Source organism: Hoplias malabaricus, chromosome 12 (assembly GCF_029633855.1).
Source record: "Hoplias malabaricus isolate fHopMal1 chromosome 12, fHopMal1.hap1, whole genome shotgun sequence".
NCBI lineage: Eukaryota > Metazoa > Chordata > Actinopteri > Characiformes > Erythrinidae > Hoplias > Hoplias malabaricus.
In genome coordinates this window covers 37371884-37392848 of record NC_089811.1, presented here as the reverse complement: position 1 = coordinate 37392848, position 20965 = coordinate 37371884, and the positions used below count along the sequence as shown (strand labels likewise).

General features: G+C 39.7%; 1 protein-coding gene across 1 annotated transcript; it reads left to right on the top strand.

Annotated features, from left to right (window-relative positions):
• Positions 1 to 851: 851 nt before the first annotated feature.
• LOC136663964 (pyridoxal kinase-like) lies at positions 852 to 19451 on the top strand. Its single transcript, XM_066640944.1, has 11 exons — positions 852 to 1282; positions 2257 to 2311; positions 6501 to 6605; positions 7364 to 7447; positions 8260 to 8294; positions 8820 to 8905; positions 14996 to 15041; positions 15328 to 15439; positions 15928 to 16064; positions 17405 to 17471; positions 17972 to 19451. Exons 1-11 carry the CDS (start codon positions 1202 to 1204, stop codon positions 18082 to 18084), a joined length of 921 nt encoding a protein of 306 aa, XP_066497041.1. The 5' UTR covers positions 852 to 1201; the 3' UTR covers positions 18085 to 19451.
• The last annotated feature ends 1514 nt before the right edge of the window (positions 19452 to 20965 follow it).

Sequence of the window (20965 nt, the reverse complement as noted above, 5' to 3'; positions counted from 1 at the left end):
AAGTCATGGGAATAGGCCTGCGACGCCCAGAGACTTGGGGCAAAAAGTAAACACGTGGCCTTCAGATGTGAAATATAGTCAGATGTAGTTTTAAAATAATTTTAAAACTTTTCAAAGTCTTCTGGTGTATGGTTACCTACGTTTTAAACGGGAGAACTGCTAAGTAATGGATTGCAAGACTACAGTTTGCACATAAAATAAAATATATTCCACAATGAGAGTTCCCAGACAGTGAGTGTATATCGGTCCACTGTCGTAAAAAGGCTGTCACACCACTGACTGTAGACCACTGCTGGTCCACCATCGGACCTCTCAGATTACTGTCTTGTACAGGATATAACTCATTTATAATCTTCTCACAGATTTTACATTCACAGAGACTTTTATTCTGGAAAACACACTAATACAAATATTACCAACAACTGTGAGAGATATAATAATAGTATATTATTATAAGTATAAGAGTATAAACCTGATATAAAATGATTCAATGATAAAAATGTTGAAACTGTGCTGATTTAAATTATTTACTAATCTCATTTATAAAGAATAACAAAAAGAACCTAATGAAGGAAAAAAACGTGAATTGGACTGTGAATAGAAAAGTGCTAAAATGTGGCATCTTGTCTAAAATTCTGTTTAATAAGCAGTGGTCCGCCCAGAAAACGCTGTGTAAAACACTAGTGGACCTCCACCTTTGCCCTCAGTGGAACTACAGTGGTCCGCCGTCTCCTTGCTGTCAGGGTTGTAAGATAAAACAGAGATACCATGTTATACGCTTGTATTATGTCTCAGAGCAGTGTAAACGGGCTCGAATATGATCTGAATTCCAGCTGAACCCGGTCCGGTGAGCTCAGAGGAAGAGGGAATGAGTGAGTGAGAGAGTTCATTATTCGGGAGGACTTTCCCTGACGTCTTGTGCTCGGTCTGTTGTGACACATGTGTAAACCATACACAAGAGGCTCATAGGTATCCTCCGTCAGCGCCTGAAGAATAATCCGTCCCAGCGCTGAGGAGGCGAGTCCGGCTGAAGGTAGCGGTGGAGTTGGTTTCTCCGTTCGCTTTTGTGGTCGGACCTTATATGAATTCGAGTTTGGTTTGTGCAGAGAGACGGAAACTGGCGGAAAACTAAACTGCCGGAGAGATCAGAGTCAGTTTCTCAGCGTTAATCCCCCACTCTCTCTCTCTCTCTCTCTGCGGCATGGACTGCAGAGTGCTGTCCGTCCAAAGCCATGTTGTACGGGGATATGTGGGAAACAAGTCCGCGACATTTCCTTTACAGGTAAGAACCATGTTCTTTCAAAAAAAACTTGGACACACAAAACTTATTTTGGTGTAAATAAGTGGAACCCTGGCTTCTACAGTGCGGTCTGTTCAGAGGCACTGTCAGTAAATATCCTTCAACTGCACACACCTTTGAGTCCACAGATTTATAAACACCTCCTCACACAACATTTCTTCTAGAATCATTATTTTTAGTGTATTATAATTAGTGAGTTTACTTCAAAACTTGTTTCTGCAATTTTAACCAAGCTTGACACTAAATGATGGGGCATTGCTGTAAGAAAGATAACGTTTTAATGTGAAGATTTATGAAAACTGAGTTGAGGTGTCTGTGATGGGCATTTTTCGAAGTAGTTTCATTAATTAATTGTAACCCTTATCCAATTCAGGGCTGTGGTGGGTCCGGAGCCTACCCGGAATCACTGGGCGCAAGGGAGGAACACACCCTGGAGGGGGCGCCACTCCTTCACAGGGCGACACACACTCACACATTCACTCACACCTACAGACACTTTTGGAGTCTCCAATCCACCTACCAATGTGTGTTTTTGGAGCGTGGGAGGAAACACAGACACAGGGAGAACACACCACACTCCTCACAGACAGTCACCCGGAGGAAATCCATGCAGACACAGGGAGAACACACCACACTCCTCACAGACAGTCACCCGTAGGAAACCCACGCAGACACAAAGAGAACACACCACACTCCTCACAGACAGTCACCCGGAGGAAATCCATGCAGACACAGGGAGAACACACCACACTCCTCACAGACAGTCACCCGTAGGAAACCCACACAGACACAAAGAGAACACACCACACTCCTCACAGACAGTCACCCGGAGCGGGATTTGTAGTTTATTTTAGGTGTCTGGATACTTTTGGCCATGTAGAGTAGCAAGATAATTATTCACATGTTTGAAAGTTAACACAATCATTGAAGCATGAATCTTTGCATGTTTTTAACAGGTGCTGGGATTTGAAGTGGACTCCATAAACTCAGTGCAGTTCTCCAATCACACAGGTGACTAGTTCATATTTAATCAGTGTGTTCATCTTCTGTAAACACTTAATTCTGTTCAAAGAGGAGGAGACATTCAGCCCAAGGCAGAAACACACCCTGAACAATGAGAATCCTTCACAGCTTTAATCAGTGTGTTATGATTAAGAGCATCTTTTTTTATGTGTCAAGGTGCCAATGGAAAACATGGAGACAGAAACATATATATTTATATTCCTCTCTTTGTCTGATGTGGTTAATTGCCTTCAGTATAAGGTGCTGTGGAAAATTTTTTAGCCCAAATACTTTTATATTTATATTTTACTCATGAGGTGTAATACAAGACAATGAGGGGAAAAGTGAAAAGAGTTTATAAATGATGTTTTAAACTGGTTGCATGATACATTTTTGCTAAACCTATATACCCTCTGACTTAAAATATATGTAATTACTGGTTGTGGGACGGTCATTATTTTTTACAGCACTGTAATTGTAGCCAAAGTCTGTCCCTACCTTCACCACAGCCACCAAAAAACAACCTGGAAAACTTTTAACGTAATAAAACAGCAAGTTTACACGAGGCGATGACTGGATTATGAAAACCGACCTTGTATCAGCTCCACTGACCGTACAGTAGCACTTTGTAGTTGTGCAATTACAGACTGTAGCACTTCACTCTGCTCTTCTTTAGTCAGGGTTAGGGTTAGGGTTAGGCCCTTGCAGGACCACAACAGGGTGGATATTTAGATTGGGGGTCATTCTTAATGATGCGGTGACCGTGACTATTTGTTAGTGTGTTGTGCTTTTACAAGTGGATCAGATACAGCAGAGCTGCAGAGAAACACAGTCAGTGGATTTTGGCCCTGTTAATAATTTTATTCTATAACATCCATTCCCACAGATTAAATAACAAAGTTATTATTTTAACCTGAGTAATGTGACATGACTGTGGGAAAAAGTTCAGCATTTCTGAAGTCTATTCCACAATCCCAGGTCAAAGTTCATTACTTTGTGTCAATAGCCTTTAGAAAAGCTGTGGGCTAACGCGATCCACGATGTTAAAGAGGAGCTCCATAGATTTTTCAAGGACTTTGAATAATTCAGTGGTTAAAAGATAAGCAAAGTAAGCAAAGTCTTCAGAGAGCTTTGAAGTGCCTCCAGAGGGATTGTGCAGTGTATTATTAACATGATACACACCTGGGCACTGATATATGATTCATTTTGGATTCATCGTGGAGAGGTACATGGAAAACAAATATTTTTATTTTACCCGATTGGTTTCTGTCACCAACAACACTGTAAATTAATCAGAAAAATGATCACTAAGCTTTATAACTCCTCTCTGTTACATTGGTTACATTCATGCATGTTCAAAAGTTAATTATGTAGAACCTCAGTTAGTGTTTCTGTCCTTTTTAAATATAAACAAGAAAAGAATATAAAGATTTTTGTGTTTAATTTGTCCAAATATATGCACATACTTTATTGCATATAATTATAATAGATTCTAACCTTTACACTTTACACTGTGGTAATATTTTCACATTGACTTCCATTGAAGGTTAAGGACATTTCACTCTTCTCTAGTGAGGTTTGTCTTTAAGGAGACAGCTGTGATCTATTCTAGGAGTGAAGACCCCTTCTCTGTGTTAGTGGGATAAAAGAGGGTTGTCTTCTGCAAATGGTCTCATGGCCTGTGCCAAAATTCTTCACTCTGGGCCCCAAACACACAGCTTGAGCCTGTTTTCCTCCCCTCCCTGTTCCTCATACTAACTAGACTGTGTCCTCCTGTGACCTCGATTATCCTCTCCTTTGTCTTTCTCTTCGTGATTTCAGTCACTCTTTCTCAAGCTGTGGACAATCTCTCTTTCTCTCACCTCTCTTTCCATCTCCTCTTTCTCTGTGTTGGGCCTGCTGCCAGGGGTTCTCTTTACTTTGAATCATGTTTCATGAATTTGCTCTTTACACTTTGTGTTCTCTCTCTCTCTCTCAGCCTTTCTGAGGGGACAATGTATTCTTCTTGACTCCTTTTGATGCTAACAAAGACCAATTATGCATTCACATCCTCTACATTCGCTAACCCCTAATCAAATGCTCCGCATGAGCTGCACACACATTATTAAAGGCCTATGTTATGGAAAACATTTTTCTTTTACGTGCTAAGGTTTGACATTTTATACAAACATTGATAAGCTGTTTGAACACTAAATGATGTCAGCTGCACTTGTAACAGTCATAGCTTTTGAATTACTTCATCCGTAGCTCCGGTGCCAGCGGGACAGTTTAGAACAGCCTTAGCCCTAATCATTGATTCTGCTCTTGTGTGTCACTGTTCATCTGTTTTTTGGTTAGAAAGAATGTGTGGCCTCATCTGTACTCAGTTTTAGGGCTAAAAGTTTAATCGTATTTAAATCGGAATCTGAAACAATGTAAGGTTTAGATGAATTAAAAAGCTGTTTTATTTATCGCCTTTTCATCAACGCTGTCTTATGTTTTAAGCATAATTTAGATTTAGTGCAGTAACACGAGGCTTGTGGACTACATGTAGAAGAGTTGGACTTGTCTGAAGCAAACAAAACACAACAGCACACCATCAGTTAATTGATTATAATGGTAAAAGAAGCCAGAAATAAAGTCGGTGTCATGTAGTGGGTAACAGTGCTGCTTTCACTGCAGAAGGCTAGGGTTGGAGACTTTGCAATACCACACTACCCCAGTGAGTCCCTGGGCAAGACTACTAAGTCCATGTTTGCCTGTATCTGTAACTCTGATTAGAATTTCAATGTCACAGTGTATACACATAAACACATACAACGTAGAAACAAACAATCTACAAAATCCCATTCTTCAGATTCTTTCCCTACAGCCCCAGAACCTCACCTCTGTACACTTCATTAAACAGTTAAACAGTTAAGTGTGAGCAGGTTTGCACTGATATACAGCAGAAGAGATAAGTATTGAACACGTCACATTGTATTGAACATGTGACAGTGCAGAATTAGTGAACTATTTATTTGTATTTGCTGATGTTTTTACTGAAATAGAAGTAAATAATAAAATTAAACCTCTGTACAGGTGAGTTCTCTGTAGGGGATGTGCTCTTATTTTCCAAATCAGTTAAATTTGTAATAAATTCAGGAGGCCCCACACTTTTGCACACCTCTGTACATCCCAGTACCATATCATTTATTCTTTGTGATTTGACAGAAGTAAACAGATAAAAAGGAACACGTAGTCATTAACAATCGCGGTGGGTCCAGAGCCTACCTGGAATCATTGGGCGCAAAGCAGGAATACACCCTGGAGGGGGCGCCAGTCCTTCACAGGGCAACCAGACATACACACACACACACACACACACACCCCTACGGACACTTTTGAGTGTCGCCAATCTACCTACCAACGTGTGTTTTTGGAGCATGGGGGGAAACCAGAGCACCTGGAGGAAACCCACGCAGACACAGGGAGAACACATCACACTCCTCACAGACAGTCACCCGGAGGAAACCCACGCACACACAGAGAGAACACACCACACTCCTCACAGACAGTCACCCAGAGGAAACCCATGCAGACACAGGGAGAACACTCCTCACAGACAGTCACCCGGAGCGGGAATTCAACCCACAACCTCCAGGCCCCTGGAGCTGTGTGACTGCGACACCTACCTGCTGCGCCACCGTGCCACCGTGTTAGCAGCTTATTTTTAACATTATATCAGAAATCCACAATAATCCACAATCTCTGTCCATTCCTAAATGTATAATACAGCGGGTGAAATAAATATTGAACATGTCACCAATTTTCTAACGAAAAATATGTTCGTAAAGGTGCTGTTGACATGAAATTCTCACTGGATGTCAGTAACAACCCGTTCAACCCACACACAAAGGAATCAAACCATAGACGTCCATTCTTACTTCAGTCGCGTCACAGAATAAATGGTACTGGGATAAACAGAAGTGTGCAAGAGTATGCAAACACCTGAATTTATTACAAACTTGACTTCTTTTCCAGTAATAACCTCAGCAAATACAAATACAATAAACAGATCCTATCATCTGGCCAGGACAATTCAAACCTTTATGTGTAATGTGTGGCAGGGTTTTGGAGCCCATTAGATGGAGTAAGTTGAGATGAATTTAGCACTGTGTGTGTCCCAGCTGACCTTCATCTGTCTCTCTGTCTGTATGTCTGACGTTTTGTTTGCCAGGTTATGAGCACTGGAAAGGCCAGGTGCTGACTGCTGATGAGCTACACGTCCTTTATGAAGGGATCAAACTCAACAAAGTCAACTATTATGACTATGTTCTTACAGGTAAATAAGATCAGGTACAGTTTAAAAACATTTGCTTAAACAGTCATTAGGTTCTTGGTGTTCCGTTTTTCATAGATGAATTCAGGAAATCAGTAACAACAATGACAACAGTGCACAGTTTACTACAGTTCATTTACAGTGCACTTTCCATTAAAATAAAGATCAAATCTGTAAAATAAAATAAAATAAAATCCTACACTAAATAATCAAACAAAAGGACAACACCATATAATTTGCAGAAACCATGTTTATAAATAAAAAATTCCTTTAACAGAGTTTCAAAAGGACATTCTGTTCCTACATCTGCATTCATTCATACATACATTCATTCATTCATTATCTGTAACCCTTATCCAGTTCAGGGTGGCGGTGGGTCCAGAGCCTACCAAGAATCACTGGGCACAAGGCAGGAACACACCCTGGAGGTGGCGCCAGTCTTTCACAGGGCGACACACACTCACACCTACGGACACTTTTGAGTCTACAATCCCCTACATGCGCAGTCATACATTATTGATAATCCAGTGCATTTCCATGAATGCAGTTAAGTAAGGTAAGTTAGAAGGACAGTGTGCATGTTTTACATTTGAGGTTATGTATGTTTGTGTGATCAGATCACTGGCCTGATGAAGTATTCTTTTATGGAAATTTATATCTAGGTTTTGAATATTTCTAACAATTTGGTGTTTCAGTCTTTTAGAATCTTGAAATTGAGAAAAATAATTTTTTCCTCTGCACTTTCTCTGTCTCTGTGTTAGGGTACAGTAGGGATGTGTCTTTTCTGGAGGCGGTGGTTGATATCGTGGAGGAGCTGAAAGAAGCCAACCCCGGTCTTGTATACGGTAGGTGGGTTGGGGGCAATATCAGAAAATACCCTTGGAAAGGTGCCATAAACTGTTCTTTCTAGAAAGAAATATGCTGTGCTTTGTCACGCTTCTAAAAACATGTCCTACAGGCCTCATTTACAAAACTGCACAAAAACACTTTCTTATTAATGTTAGTTGTATTTAATCTAGTTTCGAAACAGAAAAAATGTTTTCTGAATCGTTTATCATGGTTTTAATGGTCTTCAGAATGAAACTCATGGCAATCAAATAACAAGAACACTTCTATGACCTCACTGAGAAATGACCATGTGATGGGTTCTTGAGGTCTGAGGTAGATCTCAAATGATTTTGCATTTGTGAGTGTTACTATACGACTTCAGTGGGGAAGATGACATAAAATGAGAACACAAGAATTCAACAATGTATACTGTGACCTGTAAACTGCCATAAACTCCCTGTCCAAACATTAATGGACACTTACCCATCCCATATTTATTCTGAAATTAAAATGATGATTAATACATAAAGTGGTTCCCTTTAGCTGCAGTACACTCTGCACGTCTCGTAACGTTTCTCTGAGGATTGACCTGAATTCAGACAAAAGCTTTGGAATGTCAGCTCAGTTACTACAGAGTGTGTACTCCTCAGTACTGTGTGTAATTCTGGCCCACATCTGGAGATGAACTTGGTGACCGTAGACTCATGGGCAGCTGCTTTTCCATAATCATAAGTTTACGTTTAAAAAGTGAATTCACTAATGAAAAGGGATGTTTGCAAACATTTGCATAATGAGTATGCATGTTCTTGTTTTTTTTTTTTTTTTTTAGTGTGTGATCCAGTAATGGGTGATAACGGTGCAATGGTGGGTATTTGGTAACAGCCTCTTCATACTTTATTAACTGTAATCTGTCTGTAATATAATACACAGTCATATCCAGCCGATCAGTTGTTCAGAAACTCTAAAGACAAGACATTCTGGTTAAACTTCCCAAGCCTGTAATTGACTCTTTCCCTATCAGTCAATGTTATTTTTGTTTTTAGGATTGGGAGAGCTTGTTTCAAATGGATTGTATATGTTTGTTCTTATAAAATAATTACAAGGTCAAGGTTTTATGGCTTTTCTCTTTCACATGTGAATCACACAGAAAATTGTATTTTTGATCCAAATCCATATAATTACTATTCCTGCAAACTCTGATAGGTTTATAGTTAAAAGTGTTCTCCCTGTTCAGCTAAACATCTCTTTATATTTTGACTGTTTCAAGCTGGAGCCTTGATTAAAACACTTGCATGTGCAGTTTTTCAGCCACTATTAGGTTTGAATCACACCCGTTCTTTTCATGTGTGTCATATTTCAAACAATCTGTCCTCTGCCCTCTGTTTCTAGTACGTTCCAGAGGCCTTGCTTCCTGTTTATAAAGAAAAAGTTGTGCCGGTTGCTGATATTATTACACCTAACCAGTTTGAGGCAGAGTGAGTGCATTTTTATTAATTTATTTAGTGTGGATATTCCCTTTACATCTCTGTTAAATTCACATCTTCACATTTCATTTGTACATTTTATGCCCAAATATTTGTGTACTTTTGTTCATCCAGCGTTTGTTCTGAAATTTGGTGGTTTCCACTTGTCTTCAATAGCGGTCCTTGCTTTTGGGGGAAACATTGCTGTTGGAAAACTTGCACTGAGAATTTTAATTGGATTCAGCCACAAATAACTAAGTGAGGTCTGGCACAGATGATGTCACAAACTCCACTGTAACTCATCCCAGAAGTACTGGAGTGTGTTCAGTCACTTAAGAGAAGTTACCAAACAGATAAAACCCATTTTATTTAAATTTCTTCTCATTGCACACGCTGCAAATCACTGCACTCTATGTCAAAACAGAAAAAAAAACTTTAAAATGTATTTATATTTTACAGTATGCAGTGTCTATAATTTATTATTTACAAGAACCCAGCTTCCTCTAAACAGATAAACTCATGGGTTTTCTAAAAAAATTCTCTAAATACACAGTGAATATTGACCAAATATAGTTTAGTGACACAACATGACAGACCTCATGTCTCTGAGCACAGGTGCTGATTTACATACACTACAGTATATACACAGACTGACCATATCAAAAAAGAGAGTCTCCTGTTGTTGAGAGGACACATTTCTGGTCATTCTCACGTGCTGGGATGTCCATTCTGTAAATAAGGGTCATTGTAGAGTATGAGTCGAGCAATGCCCTGAGCCATCCTCCTGTATCCCTTTACTGTAGTGTAACATTCAGGTCCCCAACACTTAACACTAAATGTGAATTCTTCTCTGAATGTCCTGACTATGGAGGTCAGTGTTAGCTCTGACCGTCACTGATTGGACACGTGTGTTTGCACAGTTCTCACTGGTAGCATGTTAAACAGCAGCAACATTGTGTTAGTTGTGTTTAACTTTTGTGGGCATTTGCATCAAAGTGCCCCACCGTTAAGTGCCCCCCATTAGTTTTTATCAGACACAATGTGTTTAGTGTTTTTTTCAAAAAGGCTGCATCACCTAAACACTCTCTAAATATGTGATTAATGTTTAAGGTTTTGTTTGATTCCTAAACGAATTACTTTTTCCAGTAGACAGCCTTGTTTTAAATATTGTATGTTTTCTGGATACTTTTCTCTATATTGTAGGTGTCTCAGGTAACACTTCATTATCAATAGACTCAGTATAATCAGACAATTTATTAATGGAGATTATATTTTGAGTTGATGTAGTAATTATGCCCCACGTTGCGGTGCCAATAAAATATATATATGTAGTGGAAATAGTATGCACATGTTGCAGTGGTATAAGCACTACATAGAAGAGTCAATGATAATTCATTTTTATTTTATTAATAATTAATTATTTAATTCATTTTGCTAAGCTCCATGTTTGGGAGTAATTAAATAATATGTAGTGTCTTGACCTATCTAATTTTCAGCTTAGACAAGAAGGCCATCTTCACATATTATACAGCAGAATTAGCTAGAATTAACTATTATTAATGAATTATGCTCATTGACCTGCCGTGGGTTCTTGACTCTGAAATGGAATCTGAACTAGAAGTTATAATTCCATACAAGAAAGGTACACACACAAACAAATAACCAAAGATGGGTTTTATCACACAACTGGTTTATTAATTGTAATATCAAATAATGAAAATTAATTAGACATTCATATAATGAAATGGATTACAGCGATTATATGAGGGAACAGGGAGATTAATATATGAAGGGAATTTCTCTATGATAATTATTACTCTAAGTTCTGAGAAAGGCTATTGTTTATCCCAGCAAGCATTTCAGTACCAACCCATGAGCCACGAGAGGCATGAGACCATGTGACCTTACGTATCCAGAGATGGACAGGGAGCATGCCGCTGGCGGTGCCTTCCGGCACGATTCCCTGGAGAATTGTAGACACAGGCCTTGTAGGTTGCAGCTGTTGCGTTCTTTTTCTCCCGAGACTTTCAGACGCAGCCGTCGGAGCTGGTGGCGTTCTGAAGGTCTCTGTGGGGATTCTTCGTCATCGCTGATCTGCCGCCTTGTGAGAGACAGTCCAAGCAGGTCTCTCCTGGGGCCTCATCTCAGAATATCATTCTGAGGGGGCATGCGGCTGTCTTCTTTCGTCGTTGTTGGTCCGGAGGCATTGTCATAGTTTTTAGGGTCAGAGGTCTAATGTTTCCATGGTCTGGGTGTGGCATTGAAATTTTGCTAGGGTTAAACTATAGCTTTTCTTAATCTATAGTTTCTATCTGGACAACATTAATATAGAAAAATCGGTTCTCTCTGGACCACGAGGGGCCCAAGACTGTTGAAGAGAGCTATGAGAGGGCCTGCGCCTGCAGAGGAGCACCCTATCTGACTACCCTATCTGAGAGCCATTGTCTGCTGGAAGCAGGAGAGAGACGTTCTTCAGAAAAACGTCTTCCTCTCCAAAATTCTCTAAGAGTGTGTCTCAGAGGAGTGTTAAAAAGAGTGAGTGTGCCAAGTGTGGTGTGTGACTGACTTTTACCAGAGTTTAGAAAACCCACCCGAATACCTGATTCATCCTCAGTGAGGGAGAATTGGAGCATTTCTTGCTCCTTGTACCTTGTACCTTCTTGTACCTTGGGAGTGGCATCACATAGAAGTTATGACCCTGGACAAGACAAAGGCTTGAAGACAATTCCTGACCATCCCAGAATTCTGAATCATGCTTTTGCAATATAAAAGATTAGGTGCTAACACAAAGTAATATCATTCAGACAACCATGTTCTACATAATTATTAACCAACTACACACAGTATGTGGCTACCTTGGTTCTACATAAATTCATATAAAACAAAAATGACTTTAACACATGTAAATTAGTTCCACATATTTTGATTGTCAAAATTGAATTAATTTCAAACAGCTGTGCACATATGTAACTTCAAATTGTTTTAAACCAATGGGAATTAAGTTTTGTGATTGTTTTGTTTAACAATCTTTCACAATGTGTGAGGAAACAGTTTTAATCGAGTTTGAGTCTGTGTGTCTCTCTGCATTTTGCAGAGATTCTCCTCTTAACCCTGGGACCTTGGGTAGTAAACGTCCTGGAGTGAGGTTTTACGAGCCTGCTCTGGATTCTAATCTCACATTCCGATCTTGGCTTGTTGAAAGGAGGGAATGTCACTGAACCAGCTAAGAGAGGCCTTTCAGCATAATAAGATAACCTTGGCATATTAAGTTCCCAAAAAGTATAATATCTTTTATTAAAGTTAATAATCTGTTCATCTCCACTACAGTCCCCCCCCTTTCAGATCATGCTTTCTTTCTAGAAGCATTGAGCTGATAATGCAGAGATGTATGTGAACAGCAAGGTCAGGAATCATTCATTCATACACTCAGGGTTGAAACCTTTCTGTGATTATTTTAATATGGGAATAAACCTTTATTGGACTTGATCCAATATGCTATTATGAGTGTTCACCTTACTTTAAAAGTGTCTGTTAACTAGGAAATATTATTTTCATCGAAGGAAAATTTCAGGGGTAGTTATTCATGCAAATACTTAAAAAAAATCTTTGCCTTAGTGATAATTACTGGATAAGCAGGTTGTTCCTCTATAGTTAAGCTAACTAAGAACTCTGATTTAACATGACTAGTGGGCATAGACCTGTTAGGCATTAAATGTGAGCGTTATCACCTTAGATTGCTGAAGAAACAAAGACAAATACGTTTTCCAGAGGAAAAAAAAAATTAAAACAGTACTGTGTGCTGACTGCGTCACCCCCCTTTTGAATAGTTTGTCATGGCTTAATGAATTAGCTGTGTATAGCGGCAGACAGTGACACCCACGTTAGAATGGGATACAATGCTTGAAGTAGAAATTAGAATTTTTACTCCTAGATTGATATACCACGGATTACATTATCAGGTGGACGCAACATAAGTACGTTCCACGTTTATGGAAGCTGACAATTAATACCATTAAAGGTATTCTCGGTGTCTGCTGCTTTTTATGACTTGGCAAGGGTGTTGTTGTTCCCTACAAGTCTCATGGTGATTTTGTGAGGTTCCATCTGGTTGTGAGGATCCCATTTGAAGTCAGCACTTTGCTGATTCTTATTCACATTTCTGAACAGAGGATGAATGGTGGGGGAAAGATTTAGGACCTTGTGTGGGTCTGACCCATGTGGTAGGAGCTTATTAGCTTGTTTCTCACTTTTCATGGACTTTTGGGCCAGTTTAACTGAGTTGTACTTTTGCAACTTGTTCTTGCCCTTTTCAGCCTTTCACAGAACACATTTTGGACATTACCATTTTTGCATCTCCTTTTTGCTCTTTTCCAGCCTTTGTTGTTTGGCTGCAAATGCGGCTCTGAGGAGTTTTGCAAACTGCCCTTATCCTGTTGTGTGTTGTATGTATTTTGCTGGGCTAGGTTGCTGGCTTCACTTTAATCCCTTTTTGTCCTGCACTTGAGAATTGAATGGAATCAAAATCACATGGGAGGTTTTTGTGGTTACCCTGGTTTGTCAGGTCTTTTAATTTATCTTTTTCTGGAGGCCATTTGGGATCCAAATGGTTGTTAGCAAAAGAGACTTTTATTGTGTGGACAGTCATTTGTTCATCATGAGCTGAGATTCTTTGGCTCATGGCATCCTTTGTCATTGTTGGAGTGTGAAAGGTGTTAATCTCTGTGGACCTGGGCCCAGATTTTCTAACACTTGAAGTCAATCAGTGGCTCAAGCCTGTTGAGCAGGTCCTTGCCAATAAGGAAGGGAAAGTTTTCAATAGGAGACACATATATAGGGTGAACCAGATTTATGGGTCCTATCGTTATGAGCACTCTTTCCATGGGCTGTATTTTGATACCAGTGTATGAATAAGACGCAATTTGGAGGGAACAGTTTTGTAACTGTAATCTCCATGGGGCGTGGTCTGCTGCAGCCCACACTTCATCAAAGAGTGTGGATGACATCAGTGTGATGTCTGATGCAGTGTCCAAGAGAGCTTCTTGTACAAGCTTCTTTTCCAGGACTGTGGTTAAGTTTAATCTACGAGCACCACCTTTTTCTGTTAAATGGCCCAGGAACTGTGGTGCAGGTGGATCACCTTGAACAACCGTGACATTAAGAGGAGTCTGATTTTCACCCCCCTTATTAAATTGGTCAGAAGTGCTAGTCTGAGATGCAGGGGTCCTTGGGACATGCTCAGTTTCACTTGAGGTGTCTGAGAAGAGGTCAGCTGTCTGACGCTCCTCTTTACACCTGTTACACAGCAGAATTAGCTAGAATTAACTATTATTAATGAATTATGCTCATTGACCCGCCGTGCGTTCTTGACTCTGAAATGGAATCTGAACTAGAAGTTATAATTCCATACAAGAAAGGTGCACACACAAACAAATAACCAAGGATTGGTTTTATCACACAACTGGTTTATTAATTGTAATATCAAATAATGAATATTAATTAGACATTCATATAATGAAATGGATTACAGCGATATACGAGGGAACAGGGAGATTAATATATGAGGGAATTTCTCTATGATAATTATTACCCTAAGTTCTGAGAAAGGCTATTGTTTATCCCAGCAAGCATTTCAGTACCAACCCATGAGCCATGAGAAGCATTTTTCAATGCTCAGACACACATTCACAAGCCTTTTGTTTCTGCAATCCACTGGAAATTATTTTAAACGTTGTAATTCATACAAAACAAAATGAAAGGTCACCTCACATTTAGAGTGGAATTACTACAAGTGACATGCATTTTTTATCTCATTTGTTTAGCATGCTGTTCCAACCCAGCAATATTTCCCCACACTTTCAGAACCACTGGTTTAATCAGAGTCTGAATTGAAAACATTCATGAAAAGGTGTAAAACAGTACCACTCAGTGGTGAAACTTGGAGTTGCAGTATCCAGTTTAGTGCTTGGGGCATGATGGCGCACAGCCCCAGGGTTCTGTGTGAGTGTGGGTAGGCTCCGGACCCACCGCCACCCTGAACTGGATAAGACGTTGAATGAATGAATGTTAAGTGTCCATTTTTTTCTTTTTTTTTCTGTCTGAAAGGCTGCTGACTGGCAGAAAGATCAACACAGAAAAAGATGCAGTTGAGGTGAGTCTTTAAGTCTCTCCTATGCAGTTTATTGTAGAGCACTTATGTCCATCACAGACCTCAGGTAACACTGCAGTCTGTTCATATTCATGGTGATGTAATACAGTGACACAGGGACTAGATTCATGGAGGACATAATTTGAACATAATTAATTTACGGCTGGTTTCAATTTACAGCCGAATACTAATAAGTAAACAACTAAATATACAAACAATTACACCATAATAGTATATAGTAATAGTATTATAATTCTTCTGAGTGTCTTGTGATGCTTGTGTTACTCAGGTGATGGACCTGCTGCATGTGATGGGTCCGAACACTGTGGTCATCACCAGCTCTGACCTGCTCTCTCCTCTGGGGGATCAGTTCCTGGTGGCTCTGGGGAGCAAGATCACTGGTAGAGCCTCACATTCATTCTTATATTCATACAGCTAGAGGGAAAGCACAGAGCTGATGATGGTGTCATGGCACTTGACTGAACTGAACTGAGCTGACGTTTTTCAATATTAAATATTGCCACAACGCCCTGTTTAACTGAATTAATGCAGAATTTAAAGAATATTCAAATATGAATTTAAAAGTAGGTGAACTCTGTTTATTCATAGTATTTTTTTTTTAATGAGGCACTTCTGGCTCTTCACGTCTGCTCCAACTTGTACAACTTTTGAAGCATGGAAACATGAATTTAAAGACTGTTTAAATAATGTAAATTTTAAAACTGAAATATCTTTATATTTTTTCTCTATACATCACTCTCCCCTCATTCAAAGAATAAGGCAGGCTTTGTGAATTTTATTTTTCTGATTTATAATTCTGGTGTGTGTGTGTGTGTGTGTGTGTGTTGTATGGGTTGGGTGTGTGCATGCCTGTGCTCTTGTGTTTCAGTGAAAGCAGATGGCACGAAGGAGAAACAGCAGATCAGAATGGACATCCCTAAGGTGGATGCTGTGTTTGTGGGTACAGGAGACCTGTTTGCTGCTCTGCTGTTGGCCTGGACTCACCACCACCCAAACGACCTCAAGGTATGGTTTGAATGTGTTTTGATCAGTATTTTTTTCAGTATGGGGTTTGAATAGCGTTTATGTTTGCCTAGGGTTAAACTGATTCTGGATAAATTAAGCCAAACCATCTCACCACCTCACTGTGCTTCCTGTTTCTTTGAAGTATTTCCTGTAATAGAGGAAGTTTATTGCTTTTTGCCAGACCACCCTAGATGAGACGTTTTCTCTTACTGACTGATTGACTCCTAACGAGGAACTGGAACAGTTCCAGTTCATGAACTAAATTCACTAAAACCTTCTGCATGTTTTCACTGATGTAAACTGGTTCGTGAAAAAGAAAAAAAAATTAGTTCCCAGCAGCAGCCAAAGATGAGTTGAATCTTCAGCACGAACTGTGACGTGGTCCGTGGGCGTGTGGAGGGTCAGTTCAGGAAAGAGTTCAGAGCCTCACACACAACGTTATTCCCCAGTGGAGCTGGATGAGGTCATTTACAACCTTTCATATAAATAAATAATAGGAAATAAAATAGGAAAACTCTCCGTTTGTGTGTGTTTCTGGGGCTATATTTGGCCTCTGCTCAGTGTTGGTTAGTTCACAAGCTCAGCAGAACGCCTCTGAACACTGCAACATCTACACAATGTTATATCTCACAGAGAGAGGAGAACTGCTGAATTTGACTCATTTCACGTGAGTGTGAGTCTTTGTCTGAAATAGTGTAAAGGGAAAGGGTGGGGGGACATTTTGTGGCGTCAGTGTGTTTATAAAACTCCAAACAACAGCCTCCTTAAACTTCACCTGCTTTCACCTGTTTCACTGAATAAATAAGTAACTGTTAATTCTTAAAATCAACACAATGTTCTTGGTCTTTGTTCTTTGGTGGTGGATCGTGTACTGTTTATTTTTAAATAAAATGAAGGAGAAAAACACTGATGACGGTGTTATATTTTATGAACGAACGCTGTGCTCCTTTTTTCATTTCTGCATTTATTACCTGCTCCATATTTTCTGTACAACACACTCACAGAATAAACACCACATGGAAACACAGACATTGATATGAAGCACCACAGCTTCTCCACACCTTCCAATGACAAGGGGGTGTTATTTGGGCTTTTCCTGTTTTTGAAACACCTCTGTGATGACGGCTATATAGATGATGGCAGTCCGGCTACACTAGGCTTTCCTAGTATTTTTTTTTTCTCGTTTGTCTAGTCTTTAAGTTTTTTTTTCACTACTTTGCAGTGTGTGGACTACAATTGCTTACATATGCATCTCATGGTAAAGAACTACAGAAGCATTTGTTTTTTTGCCTTTGTTCAGTCTCTGCTGCATTGTGTTTCTGCTTGTATGGTTTTGACAGGCCGCCTGTGAGAAGACTCTCTCCGTGATGCAGCACGTCATTAAGAGGACAATTAACTTTGCCAAGGGTAAGAAGCAACAGAAGCTGTCTGTTTGAGAGTGCATGTGCTGTGCATGAATAATTTCATCAGCATTCTGTTTTAGCATGTATCATGTACAATTGATGAATTAAAATGATCAAATCTTTTTAAAAAATTAGGAAATAGATTTAAAAAACAGGTGTGAGGCTCTGCTTCTGTGTGTTGCTCCTCTCAGTAAAAGGGATTATATTTTATTTAACTGACACACAAGGCCTTAACTGTTTAGACTGGGAAAATGTTTCTGTGGTGTTTGATCCTTGTGGGATTTTGACAAAAACAAATCAGATATTTCAGGGAACTGTGCTGAAGTGTGGAAAATCGGTTCAGTAAATGTCCATTTTAACTTACTTTTTCAAACAAAAATACAACATGTTCACTGTCAGTTTTCTGTTACTTGTTGGTCATTGGAGCATATCTGGTTTCATCAGCCAGCCCTGGTATAATTCTGACTGAGTGTGTGTCTGTGTGTCTGTGTGTGTGTCTATCAGTGGCAGCCGGGCCTGACTGTAGGCCGAGCCCGGCACAGCTGGAGCTGAGGATGATCCAGAGTAAAGGAGACATTGAAGATCCTGCCATAACTGTGGAGGCCGTCCTGCTGTAGGGTCACCTCTCCGTCCCTTGTCTGACCTGCCTCAGAACCGCCCGCTTCTTACTGGACACCTGTGGGGCCTCAGAGAATGAAAAATAGGTGATTCTTCATAGTTCTGTGATAAGGTTCTAGTGCAGTGTAGAAAAGGTAACTGAAACATGCAGCTGTATGGTACTTTTGGGCCGTCCAAATCCTAACCCGGCCAAGTCAGTAAATACATTCTTAGTATTAGTTTTGCTCACATTCCAGATGTAATCTGAAGCCGTCTGGTCACATGGTCTGTTTTATATGTTTTAGAAGAAGACTATTAGTGTTTCTGAAACTTCTCTAATGAATCTTAAGTGCTCTGTCAATGGAGGATTTAGAATTTTGAACACATTAATATATACTCATTATGGCCAAAAGCTGATGGAAACGTGCTCGTCCTGATGGGTGTTTGTCCCCCTCTTCACAGCAGTAACAGACATTACTCTTTTAGGAACCACATCAGTGAGGATTTGATCTGAAGTTAGGTGCTGATGTGGATGATTAGTTCTGGAACACAAAGGCCCTTAAATCCACTACACAGCTAATGCTGATTCTCCATTCCTCCAGAGAACATAACTCCACTGCTCCACAGCCCAGTCCTGCGGACTTTATACCCATTTAGCTGACTCTTGGCATTGGGCATGATCATCTGATTTTCTCTCTTCATTTCACAGCTTCTTTGGAGAATGGAATTCGACAAACACTAGTTATAAAAGGTGTCTCAAACTTTGAACCAATAGGATATTGTCCCAGGCACTGGTTACAGCTGTGAGGTGTTTTTAAGCAAACCTGATTTTACCTGCGCCTCTGTTTTTACATTAAATATCTGAGTATCCCTTATTTTACATTCCGTCTGTGCTCTGAACGTTTAAAGGTTGTGTTGAGCTCCAAAGGTCTTTCCCTGTTATATTTAACAGAGTTTTGAGGTCTTTTGTTCCAAGAGCCATAACTGACAAACACAGACAGCCGTAAGACCACAGACTCACACCAGTTTCAGAGCCTGGGCTTTTCCAGTCACTTTAGAAGTGACCTGCTGATTTACCTCTCTGTTGATCGTTCTCTGAGCTGTCGATTGAAGGGTGACACTTCATTTCTTCCTCTTTCCTTTCTTCATGGTCGTGTGATGTTGTCTCTGTTAAACCCTGAGAAAAACATGGACGTACTCAGTGATTGTATTTGGAGGTTTTTGAGTTTGAAGAATGTCTTTCCGCCAAGTGCCGATCCTGAACATGCTGCTTTGTGTTAAATGAGAAAACGGAGGTTATGTAACTTTATATGACTAATAATATCTGTGTTTTAATGACATTTACCTACAGTACAAGAATAATTACACAAATAAACTGCATATTGTTAACTGCATTCATTTATTTTATTCTTTAATTAGTATCTGTGCTACACACCAGAGGGCAGTGTTGATCGCATTCTTTAGGCGTGGCACTACAGGAAGAGAGATGTGTCTTGTTTATTTCCGGACACTAGCAGTTCCGCTTTGCTCTTATGTGTGAACGTTTTAGCGTAAAGCTGTAACTTGTGAAATTTTCAAGAAAGCATTCTCCTGAGCTCATAACATGTCACAGGTTTGCATTTTGTGAGGACTCCTACCTAGAGCTGGGCGATGCAGCCAAAACTATCACAATATGTTTTTCTATAAATATATATCTCACAATATTAACATTCTGCCTCATTGTGACAAAGGACATCTTTCTAAAATTGTAGCCTGAATACACCAAATGTTCATTACTATACAATATTTAAATTTTTATTATAAATACCATATATATGAATAACAAACAAACAAACACTCCCAAGTGCTGAACAGTAAACATATTGCACTTATCCCATTAGAGGCTTAGAACAGTTCAGGGTCACGGTGGGTCCGGAGCCTACCCGGAATCACTGGGCACAAGGCGGGGGTGTTGAGTGTTCAAGACAAAATACACCCCAAACACAGAGGGAACAGGAGACTATAACATATTTAATATATATATAATACACACACAAGCTCTAATATTAAACCTGTTATAGACTTGTTTACTTCTCACGTTCATGCGGTCTCTTATGCTGAGTACAGTCGCCTGATAGCGTGCAGCTGGGTGTGTAACCGGGAATAGAAATGAAGGTCCATAGAGCTCTATTCCCCAAAGCTTATGATCGTTATCAAGAAAATTACTCACAAAACAAATCAAGATCGTTTTATCACCCAGCACCACTCTTACCAGTTAGAAACCAATTAGGAAATATCTCAAAAATAAAGGAAATTAACTGCAGGGTGAAGTGTAACGGTTTTTGCTGGTGGACTATATGCCTATCCTATAATTTCTTTAATTATGTATTATTTTATGTATTATTATTTTTATACATTATTTGTTATTTATGAAGTACACGTTTCTTATTGTGAGTGTGTGTTACGAATTCACGGGGGTGGACTGACGGAGGTGGACGCAAATGCTAAAACACAGTGATTTTATTAACGAAAGAACAAACAAACATTAACGAACTTGACTTGGAGAGGAAAATAAACAACACGACATGACTAGGAACATAGCAAAACAATACAATACAATACAACATGACTTAGGGAGTGAAACGAGAGCGAGAACGACACAAAACAACCTCACTTGGAAACAAACAATACAATGACTGATCCCAGGGAGTGACACAAGGGGACTTAAATACATCAACAGACTAGACACACCTGAAACGGATAACGAGGGTAAAGGACAAGGAGGCGGGACATGGGCGGAGACAAGGACAAATAAACAGAGCCATGTGCTAAATGAGCACATGGCTAGAAAAACAAACACAGGACGTTACAGTGTGTGAGTGATTGTGTGTGTGTCTGTGTTGCCCTGTGAAGGACTGGCGC